This window comes from Cottoperca gobio, chromosome 14 (genome assembly GCF_900634415.1).
Source record: "Cottoperca gobio chromosome 14, fCotGob3.1, whole genome shotgun sequence".
In the NCBI taxonomy this organism is placed as follows: Eukaryota; Metazoa; Chordata; class Actinopteri; order Perciformes; family Bovichtidae; genus Cottoperca; species Cottoperca gobio.
Genome location: NC_041368.1, coordinates 3,871,378 through 3,892,879, shown reverse-complemented (window position 1 = coordinate 3,892,879; position 21,502 = coordinate 3,871,378). Strand labels below are relative to the sequence as shown.

The window sequence follows — 21,502 nt, the reverse complement described above, 5'->3', positions numbered from 1 at the left end:
AAGGCACGAAGAAATCTGCTTCCTTTCTTTTCCAGTAAGAGTAATTGGATAGTGCCTGACCAAACCCAATACATTGCAGCATAATTAACTACTTCATTAAGCTTAGCTACTCCCAAGAAGCCAGTAGATCAACAGAGCACATGTATTTGACTCTATTCCCGCTGACTGCCAAAGGAGACTTTATTTATGTGCCAATTTTATACTGTGCAGAATATAGTTAAACATATTTACTGTAACAAAATGCCATCCTACTAGCAATATAATAATGTTAGAAAGTACACTGGCAGCTCGTTTCTGAACCTGAGTAACAAATTAAAGAAAAGCTAACTATATGGGACCCATATGAGAGTGTGGCAATATTTATTTTTATTTTTGTGTGGCTCCCCACACAACAGGAGGACCTTTGAATTTCATTAGAACATCCCTCAGGAAAACACTCCCAAAAACAATTTATTTTGGTCTGTCTGAGGCCTTTGTTTCAAACAGCATGCATGCTGTTTGTTTGAGAATTTTTTTTATTTTTAAATTCTAGAAGTGTATGTTCATTTTAAGCCCTTCAAAACACACATTTTAACCCATGATCTTTGTGGGGGACAGTGGGACTTGCTTCTTCTCCTTTTCAACCAATTTCCACACTTCACGAAACAGAGCAGTGCCAGAAAAGATTTAGTTAAGAAACGATTGAGAGAGAGCCAGACATTGAGCTGTCAGGAGATGAGGAGGAAGAAAGCCAGGCAGTGGAGCAGGTTTAAAAAAAATCTTTCATATTTGTTACCAAAATTCATTAAATGAGAAAGAATAAAAAGAAAATGTATTATTTTATTATTACCAAATCGTGCATTGTAATGTAGCTTTTGTGGAAATATTGACCTGATGTCTAGTATGAGGGGCATGTTATAAAACATGAAAAAATAACAATATGGACTAAAAAAATATTAGTTATATAAGATAAATCAACCTTTTTTCTTCCGGGCCTAAGGAGGATAGAGCCCAGATCATTTATCGTTATATTTATGTTATACATTTTATTTTATTTTTTTATATTGACCTATCACAGATATAGATACAAAAAGATGAAAAAGATGCTTGGATGTAGTCATACATTACATGTGAGACAAGAAGCAATTCCAACCGCATGTATTTCAACACACAAAACATTAAAGTTGCTCTCGCAAAATTATGTTGCATTTAAACCCAATGCTGTAGGGAACAAGATAAAGTTAATGAGACAATCTGTAACTTTTAGTGTGAAACCATGCAGAGAACAGTGTGGTCGCAGGTGGCTGGAAACCAACGTTAAAGATCAAAGCAAGTTCTCTGAGCGTCATCTGCGAATATCTTTCCTTCTAAAATGTCCCGTGTGTTCGGTAACACCCGTGCTGTCACAAGTTTATGAACCAGTGGGAAATTTGCCTCACAGCGGCATCCATAACCAGCATCGGCCCTAAAAAAAACAATATCGATTGGGTTCTAGGGTACAGTATTAAATAAATAATACAAATGCTTTACCGGGAGTCTTCAAGGACTAGACTATTTCCTCCCAGGTAGTGTGTCTAAATGAAGTTAGTGTGAAGATGGTGCAGAAAGAAGACATTAAGTCAAATGTGAGCAATGAGATTAGCTGCAAAATAAGAGGCATACCTAATTTGTATGGGTGTGTGTGTGTGTGTGTGTGTGTGAGAGCACTGCTGTTTTACATGTTGAAGAGGGTTATGATCAGTAGACCACTCCACTTCTGGTATAAATTGAAAATGTAGCACACTTAAAGGCTACAAAAGAGCCTGCATTTCAGAAGCGTTATGATTTTTAGCTACTTTATGACAATCACTTAATATATAACTAAATCATAAAACTACATTTTAGGACTGAAATACAATCAGTGAGGAAACGCAAGAACAGGATGAACATGAGTTTCATCACTTTCTGAAAGGGAACAATTAGTTTTGTCTCTTTTGCTTCATACCAGACTGAGACAGATTGGGAAGGTATATACAGTTTAAGTTTTATTCTCTGTATTACTTCAATAATTAATGCTTAGGACTTTGAATGTCGCTCAATTGCAGAATGATGACAACATTTATATAACAAAACTACTAAACATTAGAATTAAATAAGTATTCTTGCAGGTCCATTGTGCAGCAGGCATTTCCTTGTTTAGGTTATGAATACAAAATCATGTTAATGTAGGAGAAGGGAACAATGGCAGTGATTCAATGTGTGGTTGTGTATGCATTCTTTTGCTCATTGGCATGCTAAAGAGCCGCTTACTTTATCAGTAGCAAATTGCATTCTACCGCTCGTAATTACTTTACTAACTTTGACATTTCCTTGACAGTGATGAAGGTAAGTTACATTGCTCCAGTTTTTTTAGTAGTTCCTATGTTCATGTAAATAATGATATTGAAGCGGCCCGTATGTCATTCTTTCTATCCCATTACAGGGAGACAATACAAACATGGACATTTCATGGGTGCTGATACAAGTGAACATCTACACTACAATACTGTCATGTCCCGTCAGATTAATGTTATGTCATGTATTTATATTATGGTTTAGTTCATGTTCAGTGTTTAATGTCTCTCAGGTCACGTTATGTTAAGTTACCGTCACTCTTGTCTATTGTCGTCTTGCACTTCCTGTTTTGTTTTGAAACTTTTCTTTCCCTCTCGTTCCAGGTCACTTAACTTCCTGCCTTTGTGTGTTTTCCCGCTTCTGTGATTGTTGTCACTTGTGTGCCCTTACCTCATGTATAAATAGTCCTGTCTCCCCTTTTCTCGTTCCAGTTCGTCTTGTAAACTTAATAAAGTGTATGTTTCTTGTTAACGGGTAATTTGGAATAAAATACATTTTAGTTTTAACGTCACTTTTGAGTCGTGTAATTTGGATCCCGTACTGTGGTTCGTAACAAATTCAGGTACAAAACAGGACCATGTAGCAGTTTAAGTGCTACTGATGGTGACTTAAAAATGTTTATTGTTACTGAAAGACAAGTTGCTACTAGTAGCAAAAAAGAAGCCGCCAGGACATTTGATTCTATTGCAACACTGCAGGTAGTAAAATACCTGTTAGCTAACTTTAATATTTTACTACCTGCAGTGTTGCAATAGAATTAAATAAACTGATATGTATTTGATGATGTAGCAGGAGCTTTTTAAACTCGAAGACAGTCACTTTTTTCTATCATTTGAGCCTTAGGAGATTGTGCATGAGATGAAATATAATCTAAAGCTCTAATAATTAACATATATTATTTGATATTCGACTACTGGAATATTAACACCTGACCATGCAGAGATTGAGTTTGAAAGCATGTATCTCTCTTTATCATCAAGCCTGGTGGCAACAGTGAATTTTCCAGTAAGATCAAAGTTCCCTTGGTGAAGTCAGAGCGGAGCATCAAGGGTGACACCTTTCTCTCTCTCTCTACTGTCTGCAGGGACCTTCCTCTCATTGCAGGGATCACTGCAACTGCACTATCATCATTTGTCACTTCAAAAGCTCTGTTTGACAGCATCTATTTGACAGTGGCAGTGTGTCCAGTGTGACAATGATTGGCAAGGGAAGTCTGCGCTGTGGGAAGTGGGAGATAACAGGACAACAGTTAAGGACAACCACTGTGCCTCCTGGAGAGAAAAAGGGGGAAAACAGACGATGAAATGACAATACCCTGGCTGGCCATGGATATCAAATTGTATATCTTTAGGCCGGGCAAGAAAATAATGGCTTCATCTCTACACATCCACCGTTCACCTCTGTCTCATGCAGATAAATACAAATAACTAACGCGTTTATTCTACTGCTGATTCAGGCGAGATGTCAAGCCTTTTTATCAGCCCTAATTATAAATTGAGTGTGCAACATTGCCTCCTACACTCTGACGCTGTAGATCAAATGTTTTGGATATGAGGTATGGGATCACTCACTGGCCGGAAATGTTTTCAGTGCAGGGGAAATTAAAAATCTAACCTTAGCAGTGGAAAACAAAACAATTTACCAAACAGCAGAGGGTGATCCATCCAGTATCCATCCACTGCACATACGTGGACAGCAATGCAAAAACCCAAAACCCAAAGAACCATTTAAGAGTCATAATTGGAAGAAATTGTATCCATAGTTATTGCATTAGCAACAGTATATGGAGGTAATCATGCACACAGTTTGGAGAAACAGAGTACCGACAAGGAAGCAATGTAGTCAATGTATTGCTGTGGACGTGGCCATCAGTAAAATGTGTTTTAGCTACCTAAAATAAGCCCCTCCTCTATATTTAGAATATTTTCTCAGCTTTACCTTGCTGTCAGACAGCCCTTTCCGATGGGGAACACAAGCCGCTATCTACAGTATGCTCTCTTCAAAGCCGCCAGACTCCTTTGGCAAAAACAGTAAGTGTACTTCACCAGCAACTTCCGTGTTCTGTGAAGTACAAATACTGTTACTCAAAGGAGTCTGGCGACTTTGAAGGGAGAATCTACTGTAGGAAATACACAGACTATGGATAATGACCTAAAACCTCAATTAAAATAATCCGAAACCAATTATCCTTTTAAAAATATGTTAAGCAAAACATCAGAAAAAACATAACCCTTGTTACTTTATGCCAATGAAGTGGAGCTTCACAGTGGAAATCAGGGCTTCATTTAATTAAGAAACCAACAACAATACAAACATGCATGCTCAGCTCCCACTCCCACGGGAAATACAGGACATGCTAAAAGAAAAGATGACAAGCAGTTGACTTTAGATGGCACCTGAAATGAAAATGCATCTGATTTACCTGAGCCACTAACGATTTATGATAGATGTTGATGATAGATGACATCAATAATCACTCTGCTCTCAGCATCCCAAGGATAGAGCAATTGCTGCACTGCCATTTCAAACCTCTTGAATGTAAGACTGATTCTCTATAAAACACATAGTGCTGTGAAAGGTTTTGATTAATGTGCCTACCAAGTATGAAAAATTGAGAATTTGTGAACAGTAGCAGCATTTATGTTTCTTGACTAGTCTACAACATAGATATTTTCCTCTTCTTTTCTTAGGTATGCAAGAAGACGCATTAGCTGCAGGCTACATTTCTGCACTTGCAAGTTCAATTCACTCTGCTAAATGACTTTAAATCCTGAGTGACCTTTTTCTGCAGAGTTGGCATTTAGTGCTAAGAGAGAATGAAAGTGAGTGAGAGACATGAGCCCTGTGAGAGGGATCTCTACTGCATCTCTCAATCGTCAGATACCGATGTTTGTGAATGTGTATGTACACATTTACACACAGAAAGAGAAACATTCTATGGAGGGTATACAGAACAAGAAGGCAAATATAAGTCTTTGCTGCACCCTGGCACAAGCAAGTATTAGAAAAACCACTGGGCCCAATAAATACTCACGGGTCATCCAAGGTGTTTACGGGGCGAGGCTCGGTGGCTAAAATCACAGTGCTATCAATCTCTCTCAATATCTGCCCGTGCTGCAAAGTTATCACTTGTTTCCGGACACTTGAAAGTCAGTTCACCACAGATATAACAAAATATTTAAAAATGAAATACAATTCTTACCTTATGAATAAACTGAAAATATGTAGGCAGATTTGTTACTTTTTTTTCTTGTGCAAAGTCTGAGGACTGATCGCATTTCCCACCATGTTGAAGTACCAACCACGTGTCTGACATTCTTTGCTTGATATATCTATTCCTCTGTCTTTTTCCATCAAGAGTCTTACTGCTGTACAGATTTTCTAAATTGTGAAGTGTATGGAGCATCGGGGAGGTTTTGAGTGGCATTATTCTCCCCAAGTCATTGTCTGTTAATGATTTCAAAGATCCCATGAGTCGCTGCAGCTCTGTCATGTCAAGACTTTTTATTCTTACATGGCTTGACAAGTGCCATACTCCCACGGGGTGCAAAAGGGGAGACACAGTGAGGCAGCAAGAGAGGGAGGGGGAAGGATAAAGAAGAAGGGGGAGGAAAATAGAGGCAAAGTGAAGGATTTAAATGAAACCTGTTTTGTTGGCATCAGTGTGCAGATGTGCAGTTAGTTCACCTCTCAAAGTTTCGTTATAATGTGCCCCTCACTCCCAGTAGCAGGGATTCTCAAAGACACAGATTCCTTGGTTCCATTTCCCAAGTTTAGCTGGCTTGCATGTGAGTTGATCAGACTGACAGAGTTCCTGCGCCCCCAGAGATGCCAGGCTTGCCAAAGCTCCTTTGCTACCCCTCCCCTCCTACTCGGCATTCTACTTGACAAACTCGAAGTGGCACCTTCGCGGTGCAGCATTTTTATTGTTGCTTTCCCCCCAAAAGTACCTCTCCTGCAGTCATACAACCTGGAAGCTTGGTAATAAATATGTGTGATATTATTTCAGGTTTGTTGTTTTCTTTTCTTTTTGTTGCACGTACAGTCTTTTAGATTGCCCTCATATCAGCTACTCAAATCAGCCATTAATCTGCTCATCAACATGTTTTCATGTTAACTCTCTTGTCTGGCCTTTAGGAAGTAGCCTTGACTGGTGGTTGACATTGACCTCACACTGCCCAGGCCTCAAGACACTCAACATTAAGGCAAAGTGTTCTTAGGCAATGCAGCAGCGTTTCATAAAAGGGCAAACCCCAGGAAGCTTCAAAGGGCTATGTGATACCTTGCCAAGAGCCATAAACAACCTCAATTGCCAAGAACTGCAACTCTGTGGCTCTACACTCCGATGAGAAACAATCATCTCTTCTTGGTTCGTGGAAATATGAGTATGAGATGTAGAAACAGCAGTCATGTACGTCATTTAGTTTTGTTCTTTCTTTAAATGATGAAAAAGTAACTTCAGTGATCTCTTAACATATTGTGATAATGAAGAGGTCTGTTTGATACACTATGTGTGTGAGAGACCTCCATGTTTTATACAAACATAAAAGAAGATGTGGAATAAAGAGAAGATTAATGTCGCATCTTCTCAAATGTGCTTAATGTGTTGTGTCACGCAGCTGTCGTGTCTGGTGTAAATAATTAGTTGGAATGGGCATCAACCTTCAATATTTATAATGATTTGTGTTTATTTTACATTGAATGATTAACAACAGTTGAGCCCCCCCATTAAATGAATACACATATTTATACTGTGTGTGTATATATATATATATATATATATATATATATATATATATATATATATATATATATACATATAAGCATATACCCAATCATAGCTTGATATGGATAACTTAAACTAAAAGACTGATCTGCATCTCAGTCAATACAGAAATGCCCAAACAGAGAGCCATGGAAACCATTTTGTCATATGTTTGTAAATGTAAGATTTATGGTGTATGATTTATTAAATGTGGAGAAAGTGAATCTGTGAAAGATGAAATCGTAAATCTAAATTTCAAGAAATGAAGCCATTGATGTTAGTGAAGAAAGCATTCAGGACAGAACTGTGTTGTTTCTGAGAGCTGACCCTGCCTCCGTTCCTTCTGACTACATCATCTATCTTTTAAGCCCGTGTGAGATGGAGTGAAGCCTGAGATCCTTGGGCAAAGTTTTCTTAGCCATTTGAAAGTCTTGGTTTGAAACTGGAGACTTTAGACTATAAAACAGCTTAGAAAACTTTTGCTCCAGGATCTCAGGCTGCAGTTGTGCTCACATGAGCTTAAAAGATCAATAATCTAGTTGGAAGGTAGACCGATCATAAAAGTCTTCAGCAAAATCATAAAATGTACAACTAACCACTAGCCACTGCAGACAGGCTTAAAGTGGAACATGTTTTATTTGTTTATTGTTAAACATGTCCCGCTAGAGCTGATCGATCGACTCCCGCTGTAGAAAAAGACAGAGGTATGTTTAAAATGACGGGAGCGGGACCTAATTTAATAGCTGCAGAGAGGTATGGGTTGGTGCGGGGGGTATCCAGGATGGTTTCGATTATTCCTCTCTGCCACTGTCTCCAAACTACCCAGACACAAAGCTGGCCTTTCACACCAGCTTATTAAGTCTGCTGGCCTCACCAGCGTTTATGCTAACAGCACATCACAGCACATCACAGAGCACCGGCTCCTACAGACTGCTTGAAGGTCTGTAGCAACCTCTTGCACACACTGATGGAGTCTCCTGAGGAAGATCAGTCTGCTCCGTCCTCTTCCTGAAGAGGGTGTCAGTGTTGTGTTGATTTTGACTCCAAGGTTCCTGTATGAGTCTAAGCTCTCCACTTTCTCCCCCTCAGGTGATTGTTGTTGCACAATGTGACAAAGCTATCTATCCGTCTCCGTACTCCTCCTCATTGTCTTTGTTGATGCACCCAACAATGGAGTCATTGGAGGTGGCAGGAACCTGGTGAGTAAGGCTGGATCTAATTGTGATTATTTATTTTTTTACCAATAATTTTCTTCTATATTATTCACTATACACAAGCAATACATCATTCCATAGTATGACCAACACAACATGGGACACAGTCAAACTGCTCTCTTTAATGTAGGCCAGGCCTATGTGTTATGATAAATTCACATGAATTGATGCATGAAATTGTATGAATAACATATCTTTATTTAAAGGAAAACCAGGAGACGTAAGATTTTCCTGGTTAAACATGGAGTTGCATTCTGACAGTTTCTCTCAGTGGGTAAAATGATAGTACAGATATTAACCTCGTGGCGATTTTAATATTCTTTTATATGATCTATCTTGTACCGGTTTTGCCAAAAGGAGCTAATAAGACTTCTCACATAGCCCCGTGGAGGTTCTGCACCTGAGAATATTGATGTGACTATGTTGGATGTGTGTAGATGAGAGAATGATCGTGAGAACAGTTCTCTCCCTCTACCTCTACAATGCACGAACACATTTCACATACCTGCTCTCTAAACAGATGAATAATGTGTCCATTAATCCATTACATCTGGAGGGAATGTCTGCTAATAACTGTGTTTTCACAAGAGTGATTCAATATGTTATAATGTTATAATAATAATGTTTAACCACTATTTCAAGAAGCTGTATGTTTCTATTCTATTTAAACACCTTCATGAGCAGAGGCTTTAAACATCCTGAGATCACAGAGTCACAGATAGTTTACAGAAAAACTCTCTTTAGCTGGATGACAGGGAAAACTATTTTCTATTTCCTAAAAATATCTAATGTGTAATCACTTCATGCAGTAATTGCATCACGTGACAATGTTTTAGAAAAGCTGATTTTTGACATTCATTCACAGCGTTTTTACTTCTGCTCTCGTGACGTTGATTGGGCTATTGCATGTAATTCCTTTGCTGGGTTGGAGTCGTAAGTGAACTGAAGATAAAGATAATAAGACATAATCTGTTAGAAATTCATCTGTCTGTAGCCAACTCTCATCCAGCTCCTGATCTCCAAGCTCTTTACACTCTGACAAAATGGTTAAATTGAAAATGGGTTGAAAATAGAGGGGGAGAAAAAGAGATCTCCATCCACTTATTTGAGCCAAGATACTCTCTTCATTTTCAGGAGATGTCTCAACTCCCTCTACCCCCAGCTAAATTCATTATAATGTTTTCTCCCTATGCCACGCAGAGAGAAAAATATTGAGTGTGTGCTCATCCACCTTTCTCTCGCAGCTATCTGATCTGATATTATGGCCTTTTATAAGGTTACCTCCCACTCATACCTCATTACTACACCCTCAGCAGTGCCATTATCCCTTTAGATAAGGCTACAAAAATCTACAAGCTCAGTCCGAGGGTTTCACTGTTTATCAACTTCCATTCTCCCCCAGCATGAGAGGCCGCCTCCCTTCTCAGCCTCGCTTATCAACTCACTTACTGTGACAGGGCTTGCTGACCTTAACCGAGTCTTTGGCTTAAGTCTCGTCTTCTCCTTGTAAGGTAACAATTTTTTGTAAGAAGTGTTGTTTTTGTTGTCCCCTAATGAAGATGCGGGAAGCATATTTAATGCAGACTCTGTGCCTGCTGGTAACAGGCTAATGGGTATGGGGGACTCATTTTGGGCTGTTTATGACTTGGGTCTGAGCCAAAAAGCAGTAAATGAACCCGGTGAGATTTGGATTTGTTGTTTGTCCTTTTGTTTGATTCAGACGGTGGCCTTATTTCATTTACGTTCTACCAGTATTGATACAGTGGAGATAAGCGGCGTTGAAAAGCAAAGGCTTGTCATGATTTTAGTTCATAGAGTTACATAATGAAAGCACTCTTCTTCTTCTTCTTCTTCTTCTTCTTCTTCTTCTTCTTCTTCTTCTTCTTCTTCTTCTTCTTCTTCTTCTTCTTCTTCTTTTTTCTCAAAAGCATCCGTGTACAATATCTGAAAGCTAATTTTATAGCAATTAATTTCATCAGTGTTTACTAGCAGACACAGATAATGTTACCGTAAGCATAAAAGGTTCTCGGTCTACCGAGTAAATACTACCAAGGATATAAATGTATAATGTTAGCACATTACTTATGGACCTAATGGATTCTAATGTATTAAAATGATCGCTATAAATATAATCTGTATAAGCAGCTGGCAGCTATCATTACATTTTTGATCAGTATTATGAATGTTAGTTTCAGTACAGTCGCTTATGTGAATCTTTGTGGGCAATTTGGCCTCAAGCGCCTGCTAATTTATTTCAAAACATCCATTTTGCATACATTTTTTGACTTCTAACTATCTGATTTTTGCAATTATTTGTATCTGATTCAGTCTTTGTAAATGATTTCACACCCCAAGCATGACATGTCTGCTGCGCAAATAAAGAATAAGCAATAATTGGCATTAAGATAATGTTGTCTGCCACAGTTTTGTGATTATAATTAAACCAATCAAATCAAGGGAGGCAATATCAACTTTTTAAGAATATAAATCAACTCCTGTATATTTCCTGATCACTGGATCTGCTGCAAGTTGGTGTGTGTGGACATTTAATCAGCAGTTGAAGCTGTCCTTATTGTTCATAAACCTGAGACAAGGCAGGTGTCGAGTATCACTTCCAATGGAGGGATGAGTGTCACAACCATCAATCATTTTTATTTACCCAGCCAGGGAGGTTTGACTTCGACGAAGCCAAGCGTGTCTGAAGGCATTGACAATATGAGACAAAAAAACTTTAGAAGCAAACTTTATCAGGCCTTATCAGAGGGGACTTTATTATGAAGGTCCTCGCTGAGCACAGCCTTCCAGATCTACAGAGGTTGAAGTGGACGACTTCAAAGATGGCATGCAGAGAACATTTATTATCAGCTCCCGTGGTGATTGTTTCTGCTCCCTATTAAAAACATGGCATCAACCCCCCCCCCCCACGCTTAGTTTACCACGTAGAAAAATAATGAGGGGAGATTAAACAGAGCACGCTCAGATGGGTTTCTGCCTCATGGGCATCAGATCACAGACAAATGCCGAGCATTAATGACAAGAGCATCATGATGCCACTGAGGCACTCTGGGATGCAGACAATGGTCAGTTCAACTGAGTTACTGACTGAGCTACTTTACCGACTGTCTATAACCCGGTCCACTTAGCCAACCAGGAAGAGAGCCTACTTTATGCAGCAACCAGACTGGAATACACAACAAAAGCTCTAAACAAGTGTCCACTGGGAAGCATGAGATGCACTACTATATTCAAGCGGCACAACACCTTTGTGATGGGCTGCATGGTAATGGCAAAGGAACACATCATTATCTGGAGGTGAGGTACTTGGTTCCTGCTCTCCATGTCTCCCTCCCCCTCCAGCAGTTCTTGTGTACAAGTTAAAAGGCTGATTTACATTTATATTGCAAAAGAGAGGCATAGGGTTGTAATTGGTGTTGTGGAGCCTGATCCACACACAAACACATGCTTCTCTGCACACACTCATGCACTGTGCATACTTATGTCCACACATATACGCATGCAAACGAAAACTCTTTTTGCACCATTGATCATCTGAAGATGACCCTAACTATGAGCACATGTGTGTAGGAGTGTATCTTTACGACCGGTGCGAAACAGAGTGAAGAATAAAGAGATTCAATAAAAACAAATACATATTTACATCTACAATGTATAGAGCCAGCTCTGTCCGGGGAGCACCGTACTGGGAAGGCAAACACTGCCTCCCCATATCAAATCAGCACCTCAGTTCTTCAAAGTCCCTGCCATCCTGCAACACAAAGCACATCGGCCTGTGCACAACCTAACAGTTCTGTCAATAGCTGAAGCCATTTGTTTACCCCAGCCGCCTCCGAGCAGTGCCAGGAAACGCCAATACAACCGCAAAGTGCAACACGGCAATAGATCTTGGCGACAGAGAACAAGATTCATGTCTGCAATACTGGAGGAAAATATATGTATATGTAGTATTTACCATCACGCTGCTTGGCCGGGCTGCTGGATGATGAAATGATTGCATCAAACTAATTTTAAAATCAGAGTAAATAGAAGATACAGCGTGTTTGGTAATCAACCACAAGTGGACACCCACAAAAGCAGTTAAACAATAATGTTCAACCAATCAAACAACACCATCTATAGACGCATGCCTTCCACCTAGACAGCCTTAAAATGTCTCTCCCTTCATCTGCCTTCAGCTTCTTTTCCAATTTCAGTGTGGTTTAGGCTGCAACTGTGCAACATCAATCATAAACAGGAGCGTTTGTCATTAGCTCCAGCTCAGAAAGCCAAAAATGCCACATAGTTACCGTAACTTTCACTTCCATTCAGTCCCCTGCGTTCCTCTATATCACAACGACCCCTTAAGGAATTCCATAGACTGATCAATTTGCATTGATTTCCAGGATCAGGATCATTTGATGTAACATCCTGACTGTGTCCTGTCATTATAGACTCCTGTGCTGGCATCAGGGGAGAGGTTAATGGCTGTGATGTGGCGCTTAGGGAGCCGGAAGCCTCGTCTGTAACTTCCTGTGCATTAACTTCTTCTAAGGTTAGTAATCTGGATGAGATGAATGCTGCATAATGCTGTGTTAAAAGCATTGACAGAGCTATGCTTATGCTTTGGATCTAGTTGCAGAACACAGCACATCCAACCACTGTACAATATTTATTGTTGGCTGTAAAACATGCTGTTTGCCAGAATAAATTGCATTTTGGTTGGGCGAGGAGGAGATGCGGAAGATACTCAGGGTCAGCGTAGCTCCCATGAACTTTGCTACATTTTTGTTTTGATTTGTTATCTTCTTCTCCTTTATTACAGTATGCAGGGCCTATGGCATAGATGCACTGATCGACATCGGAGAAGTAAGCGTGGAATTGGATTAAGTGCAGCAGACCTTGACAAGATCACCGCCAACAGCTTCTTCAGGCCAACCAGACGGACCAGGCAGACCAGGCGCCACTGAGGGTGGATCACATAAGAGCTTGGCTGGCCCATCTTGGACCTCAGGCTGTTCCACTACCCAGCCTGCTCCTGGCTCATGACAGGTCGAAGGAAAGTGGAAAAAGGACTCGGGATGGCCCAGCAACAGTTAACACATTGTTTTAAAGAAATGTTTTATCCTTTATTTAGGGACTTTACGATTTCTGATTATTATATATGATTATATTATCATTATTATGATATCATTTTTAATTTAGTTTGATTGTTTAGCTAAAAAAGATCCGTGATGCAATACGAATATGTGTTTCTTAACTAAACGTAAGGTAAGGGGAGTCAATGATGTTTTAGAGTTTTAAGCATATTGGGATGATTATCAGGATAAGATTGTGTTTTTGTGTTTTTCATGACATGACAGTTTCATGCTTGGGGCTCAAACATCAGTCAAAGTTGATGGACGATGTTTACCTGATGTCAAAATGTTAACGTTAAGATGCAGGCCATATTATTTGGACAGAAAATTCACTATTGTTTTTGTTGGTGCTGTTCCTCCTGAAATGCATTTCAGAATTCCACTACTGTTTTTGTTTTGTTTTTTGTTTTTCTTGTGAAGCCTAAATGGACGACAACTGCATTCCGTTGTGCAACCTTGTCTTGTACAATAATAACAACAGCCTTGAACCTTGAATATTGTTGCATTGTCATTTTTAAGGTACTAAGAGAAACCTAATGAATCTCACTGCCACAATACCTCTGAGCAGTAATTTCCAATAATATCCTGGTGGAAGCACAGTCTGTGCTACAGGGCTGGACCAAAACATCAGCTCGCAGATATTAGATTTTATTAAAAAACAGATATCAGCTTGACAGAATGTCGCCAAAACTCATGATATTTGTATCAGATGGCTGTGGAGGGATTTTACTCTGCAGTTGTTTCAGTGTCTGCATGTAGAGACATTTTCTGAACAGATATACATCATATAATTAGCATTATAATGCCACATTGTATTATGTCTTTATTTCAAAAGATTCTCTTGAGTCAGTTGCTTTGAAGATATCATCATTAGACGTCTTGACTGAGGCCGTGTCTACATGGATATATATACATGTCTTTTAGCAGACGTTCTTATCCAGAGCAACTTACAGTGAACTCAGTACAGAGACAGTCTCTCTGCAGCAACTCAGTGTTAAGTATCTTGCTGAAGGGCACAATGGTGGCAGCCCTGGTATTGAACTCACAACCATCTGGTGTTCTGTTTGGGAAGTGTACCACTAGACCACTAGAACATCACCATACATGTTTGTTAACAGGTTTTACTGTTATACCGTCCACACAAGCACTGTTTAAAAAAAACCTCTGTCCAGCAAAAAACACAGTTCAGCTGCTGTCAAAGCCAGTCGGCAAGGTTTTTTGGTAACGTCCGCATGGATGTATTCTGTATTCTGTTTTTGCACGACATGTTGCCTAATTTGTGACGCCTCACTAAGGAGGCACCAGCGCACACTCTGACGCTACAAGACAAAAACATAGTTTTCTCCGTCTACCCTGAAAACGGGAGTTTCTGAAAATCTTCACCCTGGCTGGAGTTTTACAAAAGCTGTGTTTTCAGTGACCTAAAACCTGAATTGGGTGTGGAAGAAATGCCAAAACAAATAGAAAAAGTTTACAAAAATACCTGTGTACTAGGCCTAAGAGCAACTAGAATGGGATCACAGCCAAATAAGTCTGCTGGTAAGATACACTGTGTTTACTTCTTGTTTTAGTCCAGTAATAAAACTATTGCAATGTTTATCTCTGACATGCTAAATGACAGAATAACAGGAGCACAAAGCAGACAAGAGTCTTACAGTCAGCAAACCTAATCAGTAACGTCAGTCACACAGCAATATCTATCTGAAGTTTGCTCCGATAGCTAACATTAACAAACAACTTATGGGTCATAAAGTACCAAGTAAGCTGCTAAACTCCTGTTTGTACAGAAATAAAGTGTTTTATTGCTTACGAATTCAACAAGAGGAAGATTGTGTTATCTCAAAATTACATAGTCTGTGTTGTTAACACACTTTGAGTGTAACTCATTATAGGTTTTATGAGAAAGTGTCTTTGATGGATGGGATGTGGTTTAGAGTCAAAATAAAAGAGAAAACAAGGCCCCGTAATCGTTTTTGGATTATGCAAAGATGCTGACTATCAACACAAAATATCAGCTCTCAGCCGATTCATTGCACAAGGTTTGATATCAGTTCCAACCATCAGCTGTGCACTACAGTGCCCCAAAATGTCTGTGGTCAAAGTCTGATCACAGAAATGAAGCCAAGGTTAAAGGCAAACATTTGTGTGTGTGTGTGTGTGTGTGTGTGTGTGTGTGTGTGTGTGTGTGTGTGTGTGTGTGTGTGTGTGTGTGCGTGTGTGTGTGTGTGTGTGTGTGTGTAGGTGTGTGTGTGTGTAAGTGTAGGTGTGTGTGTGTGTGTGTGTGTGTGTGTGTGTGTGTAGGTGTGTGTGTCGGTGTGTGTGTCTTTGTGTGTGTGTGTGTGTGTGCGTGTGTGTGTGTTTGTGTGAGAGGGGGGGGGCTCCTTAAAGACAGATGAGGCATCAACAAGCTTGATCACGCTCCACTGGGAAAGTCAATATGGCTTCCCTGTGTTCAAAAGATGAGGTGACGTGCCGGTCATGCCCCCGGAGCGAACCCCTGTCTCCTTCAACCACGGGCGAGAGAGAGGGTTCAACTGTTGTGTCATGGTGTGTTCACCTGACGGACAGCAATGTTATCTGGAGGTCAAATCCTGCAGACCCCTGAATGAATCTTGCTGTCGATTCACAACAAGGGTTTAAGACACGTACAGGAGGTACATGTGCTGGTAAAGTTCAGACTCAGCACTGATATTTCCTCTTAGATGAGCATTTAATTGTTCATCCCCCCCTATGCACTAGGAATGAATAGTAGAATAACCTAATGCAAGACGGAAACATCTTTAATAAAGGATCAGCAAAAAACATCAGAGCTAGTGGTCTCACTTTATTTAACGTATTTCCTCACACTGATAACTGAAACAAGGATGCAGACAATTGAATTAAAATAATATTAAATCATGTAGGTATTCATATGAAGCTTCTTGATTAACATTTTATTAATCTCACAGAATGAATGGCCAATCTAAGACAAGCAGGCCAGAGGGGTAATGGGTAATATTTGTCTCATTGTTGTCACAGATGAAGACACAGATTGTATGTTCATTAAGAATTACATTCATATTGTACTGCTACTAGTTTTGATTGAAAAGTATATAAATGAACTTGTTGCTCACGAGTGGTTTACTTGTATTGTGATTCATTATAATTAAAACTGTGTGTCTTTAATGTCCTTGTTCTCAAGAGAGAATAACTCTTATTTGACATTTTTCTCCTCCGTCATTCAGCTACAGGAAGCAAAATTGCCCTTGACAATCACAAAAATAAAGATATTCACAATTTCAATACTGAGCTCAAAAAAACAAAATTATATTTTCTAAAGTATCTTTGCTTTTATGTGGCCGTCTTCTTTTGTGACCTTTCTTTTTACAATCCCTTGAAGCCGAGCCTTTACGGATCTACAAGGCAACACTTAAAATATCCAGTTTTTGCACAAGCCAGAACAAAGAACAATGTTCCATTGTCATTAACTGAGACACCACAGACGCCTAATGCCGAACCAGTTCAACATGCTTTCAATGTATCATTAGTTCCATTACATTACACGATTCATCGGTAGTGTCTTTCGATCTTTCAAAATGTTCTCTCTGCCACCAGATTAAGAAGGTGCCTTTGGCGTCTTTAAAATACACAGGCATGCAAATGTAAAATTGACTTTCTCCAACCCAGTGCTGTGATTTTCATCCTCAACTTAATACAAAGTCAACACTGTGACATCCATTTTCAAATGTCAGTAAATAGGCTTCTGTCTCTCACAAACTATTGATGCCAAAGCGAGTCTAGGACGACAAGAACGCAGGAGGAAGGCTGCCATCTCCAGAAGGAGAGTCAGATGGCAGCGAGGATTCTTTTCTTTCTCTCATCTCCTCCTCTTTTGGTTCAGGCTGATGTCCTCACACTCTGATTCCACCCACAACAAATGCAAATAATCACACTTGTTAATCTCTGTGAAAAGGGGAAGTCAAAACAGTGTGTGTGTGTGTGTGTGTGTGTGTGTGTGTGTGTGTGTGTGTGTGTCTGTGTGTGTGTGTGTGTGTGTGTGTGTGTGCATGTGTTGGCTTGCGCTTATCTGCAAGCATAAAGAGATTGCTGGAACATTGTATGTTACTGGCCGTTTTGCTAAGCATCGGGATCTGGCACGGTGTGCGTGATGCTTTGCCCCTGTGTGATACGGACACAACCCTGAGCCTCCTGTGGATTACAGCTCAGAACACCCAGAGGACTGAGCAATACATAAAGTATAGCCTATCTAATTAGAGAATACAACTAACTCTGAGGCTAATTGACCTCACCTGTGTATCCCCAAATACTACATAATAGCTGAAGCAGAACAGACCGTGCTCCATTTTTCAGCAAAAAAACCTTTTGTGTGGTGCACGGGGGGACCACAGTGCTATAAAGCATTGCTTCTTCAAATGAAGCAGTCATTTGGAAACTGTGGCAAATGCCTCCTCTCAGACAAAAAGGGGGTGGGAGTGTGGGGGGGGGGGGTCGACTCAGTTTGCTCCAACACCAGCACACACTCATACTCTCATAAAACTAGGCAATAAAGCTGCTATCCTCTTGAGAGTTGATGTACGGTGCCTGAAAGAGAGCTACTGAGAGCCATATTAAAGGCTTTATTACCAGTGTCAGATTCAAATTAGTGGCGGTGTGCCACAGCCTACTGTGTGTGTGAGTGTGTGTGTGTGTGTGTGTGTGTGTGTGTGTGTGTGTGTGTGTGTGTGTGTGTGTGTGTGTGTGTGTGTGCAGATTCAGCCTGACTTGGCAGATTTCCTAGCGAAGTCACACACGGCTGATTTTGAATGCTCAACCTCAACATTAAGTTGAGCAATAACATTTGGAAGATATCCATTTAGAGCCGGGACCCCAGACGAGTGAGCAAGTTAAAGTAAGAAGTCAGCGGCCCAACAGGTGAATTAGATTGAATCCCAGGGGGGACAGGAATGGGAAGAAAAGCACGGCGCTTTATAAAAGGAGCATGATCGCTTTACAAAGTGTTCTCCTCGGCTGTAGCCATACTGTTGCTCCGGGTGTCAGTATTTAGAGTCAGGTCGTGTGTGACTTTGGTTTTCTATACAGGCCTGATGTGAAGTCTAGGTCAGAGTCAGTTTCTGATCATTTACAGAGCACACACAAATAGAGTAAGTTAATTATTTTTCAGGGATAGTTTCTCTTTTATTCTGATTCCTAAAGAAGTTTCAGCAACAACAATCTCAAATGTCACTAACTATTTCTAACACATTTCTGGAAAACTTTGCAATGTACAACCACATGGCAGCAATGAAGCCAGTTATTTCAGATTCAGTGAAGTCATCACTCGCCACAGGATAGGGGCAACAAATCAATACCACCAGTCAGAGCTTTAAAAGCTTGTCCAATCAGCACTTCTCAACTCTCACTTAATTTACTCCTTTGTTTCACTATATATTGCATCAGCAGCGAGGGCTGACGAGACACGACAAAGGAACAGTGTGGTCGGAACAAACATGCACATAGGCCCACAGTCTGGTCAAACAGACTCTCCGGCTGTATCATGCAAAATAACAAGAGAGCCCAGATTGTCTACTACGATAGGCAACACTAAGGCATAAACAAATTACACAGCATCAAGGATTTGAGAATATATATATGTAGGCTGTACATTGCATTTGCAACTCCCTTCTACTGGTATAACATTCATGAACACAAGTGTTTGTAAAACTTGGGGGCCATGAGACCTGTCATTATGTTTGTAAATGAACATTTCCCTTCCTGACCCAGCATAAGCTCGACTCGGAGCAAAAGACTCCTTCCCACTGAGCACAAACTGAGACATCACTTTCAGGAGATGCAACAGAATCCAGCAAGACATTTCAGCTTCACTGGAGTTTCAACAGAACAAAAGGCAGGGTTTCCATGCTGGGGTGAAAAAAAGCACAACACCATTGACCAATTCACCAGCAGCTTAACTCATATTACATCACTCCCCACAGGAGAGGGACTTGATGCTCGGAGCTCCAGCACAAAGAGCGGCTTCAAACTGCATCCAAACTTGCAGACGGTGACAGGGGGAAAGAAGAAAATCCTTGTTCACTCACCCGTGCTGGCAAAGCAGTAGAGAAGAAGAAGCAGCAGCCAGGAAATCATTGTTACCGGTGAGTATACAGATGTCTCCTTGTTGCCAGATGCTGACGCTGAGGCAGAATTAACAGTTGGGATACAAAGATTGTGTGGAGTTGACACACTGTAGCTTTCTCCCTCCTGCTGCTCTTCTCTCTGACTCTCTTCTTGTTTCTCCTCTTTTTCTTCAGTCTTCACTGCTGAGCGTCTCTCTTTCTCTCCCTGCTCTCCTTCTTGCCCTTCACACTGCGTGCATCAGGCTTGCTTTACTACTCTGGCTCCCATGCTTACACGCTCTGACTCTGCCTGTTTGTTCACTGGCTCCCTTTCTCCTCCCTACATCTCTCTCTCTCTCTCTCTACGGTACAGTCAGTGAGGAAAGTGCTTAAGAGGCTGGCTCCTCCCTCTCTCCGCCTGCTCATCTGCCTCTCTCCCATTTAGTCAGTCTAGACCGAGACAAATACTCTCCTGGATGATCTGCTGTGCATTATCATTTAATGGGACAGTAACATAATGTTTAGCACTTTGTACAAATTGATGATAAAATATTTATTGTATTTGTTGACTTTGAGCATAGAAATTCAGTGAAGTCACTGGGAAATATCTGCACAAATACTAATAATAAGAAAAAAACTAATAGCCGAATCCAGAGTTATTTTCCTCTGCATAATGTAACGTAACGTAACATCAGACCCACAGGACTGCGCCACCCTGCACACACCTGCTAGCTGCATGTGGCTGTAATTATGGAAATATCTTCTGTAATTCATCACTATAATTATCTTATGTATTAATATGTATGTGTTGAACAACCAACTATCAGCTGGTAGCGCTAGAAGCATGACATAAAATGTTAAATGGTAGTAATAGTTGTAAGCTGTTTACTAACACACAGAGCACAACCTCTTATTATACATCCATGGGTACAACATGTTTTCATTTTTATTTATCTTTTTGTTTTTGTTTTGTTAGCCTGTAACTGGCAGTGGCTGACACAGCTTTAGTGGTTGAGAAAAATACAATATTATCTAGTGCAGGGGTCTTCAATGTTTTTCAGGCCTAGGACCCCCAAACTGATGGAGAGATGGAGCAGGGACCCCCTACTATATATATTTTATAGAAGAGGCTTGAAGTGGTCCTTTCCTCCGCTCTGTCTCTGACTGTAGGTGTGTGCGCACGTGTGTGTGTGTGTGTGTGTGTGTGTGTGTGTGTGTGTGTGTGTGTGTGTGTGTGTGTCGGGAGCGGAGCGGAGCGAAGCTGAATGTGTGCATTGCTGAATGAAAGATAACGTCTTCTACCTCCATTTATACGTTCGCTACAATATGGTGGATTCATGTTAATGTGTATTTAAAGACATTTAAATTTGTGGAAAAAAAGTGGGTTTGAAAAACCAAAATTGTAATTCAAACAATATAAGCAATTGTCTAATCAACCAAAAGTTTTGCGACCCCCCCTGCAGTACCCCCACAGACCCCCTAGGGGTCGCGGACCCTTGTTGAAGACCTCTGATCTAGTTGGATTTTTTGGTAGATATAGAAGGAAGCGGCGAGGTCAGGTTTACAACTCTACAAGGTTTGTAAGCAAAACTTTGACGACGCTAAAGCATCTTCTATTTGAGTTGAGTTGCTTCAGTAACATATTGATTACATCTACTGGATGTATTTTAATGTAGGCTAAAGAAGGCTAAACTTTCCCTGAGTTATTGGTTCCTGTAATATTGTGCACCACATAGGCTACATAGACTATCGGTAGACGCTAGAATCTAACGAAGTTCCCTAAACGTCTCATATGTAGGCTACTGCTAGTGGCAGGCCTACGATAGAATGTTATGTCCAGCAACTCCAATCATCAGCCTGTAACAACATAAGGCTATGATTTCATAATCAAAGGACACATTTTCATTTCATCAAATCACTGATGAGGACGTAGCATTATCAGAG

The 21,502-nt window shown here is 40.3% G+C and overlaps 1 protein-coding gene across 1 annotated transcript in view; it reads right to left on the bottom strand.

Annotated features, from left to right (window-relative positions):
• The window catches only part of kirrel3a (kirre like nephrin family adhesion molecule 3a), a 153,916-nt gene extending 134,024 nt beyond the window's left edge, over nt 1-19,892 (bottom strand). The window contains 1 exon segment of the mRNA XM_029448752.1: nt 19,541-19,892. Coding sequence (XP_029304612.1) covers nt 19,541-19,589 — 49 coding nt within the window. The 5' untranslated portion in view covers nt 19,590-19,892.
• Between the last annotated feature and the right edge of the window lie 1,610 nt (nt 19,893-21,502).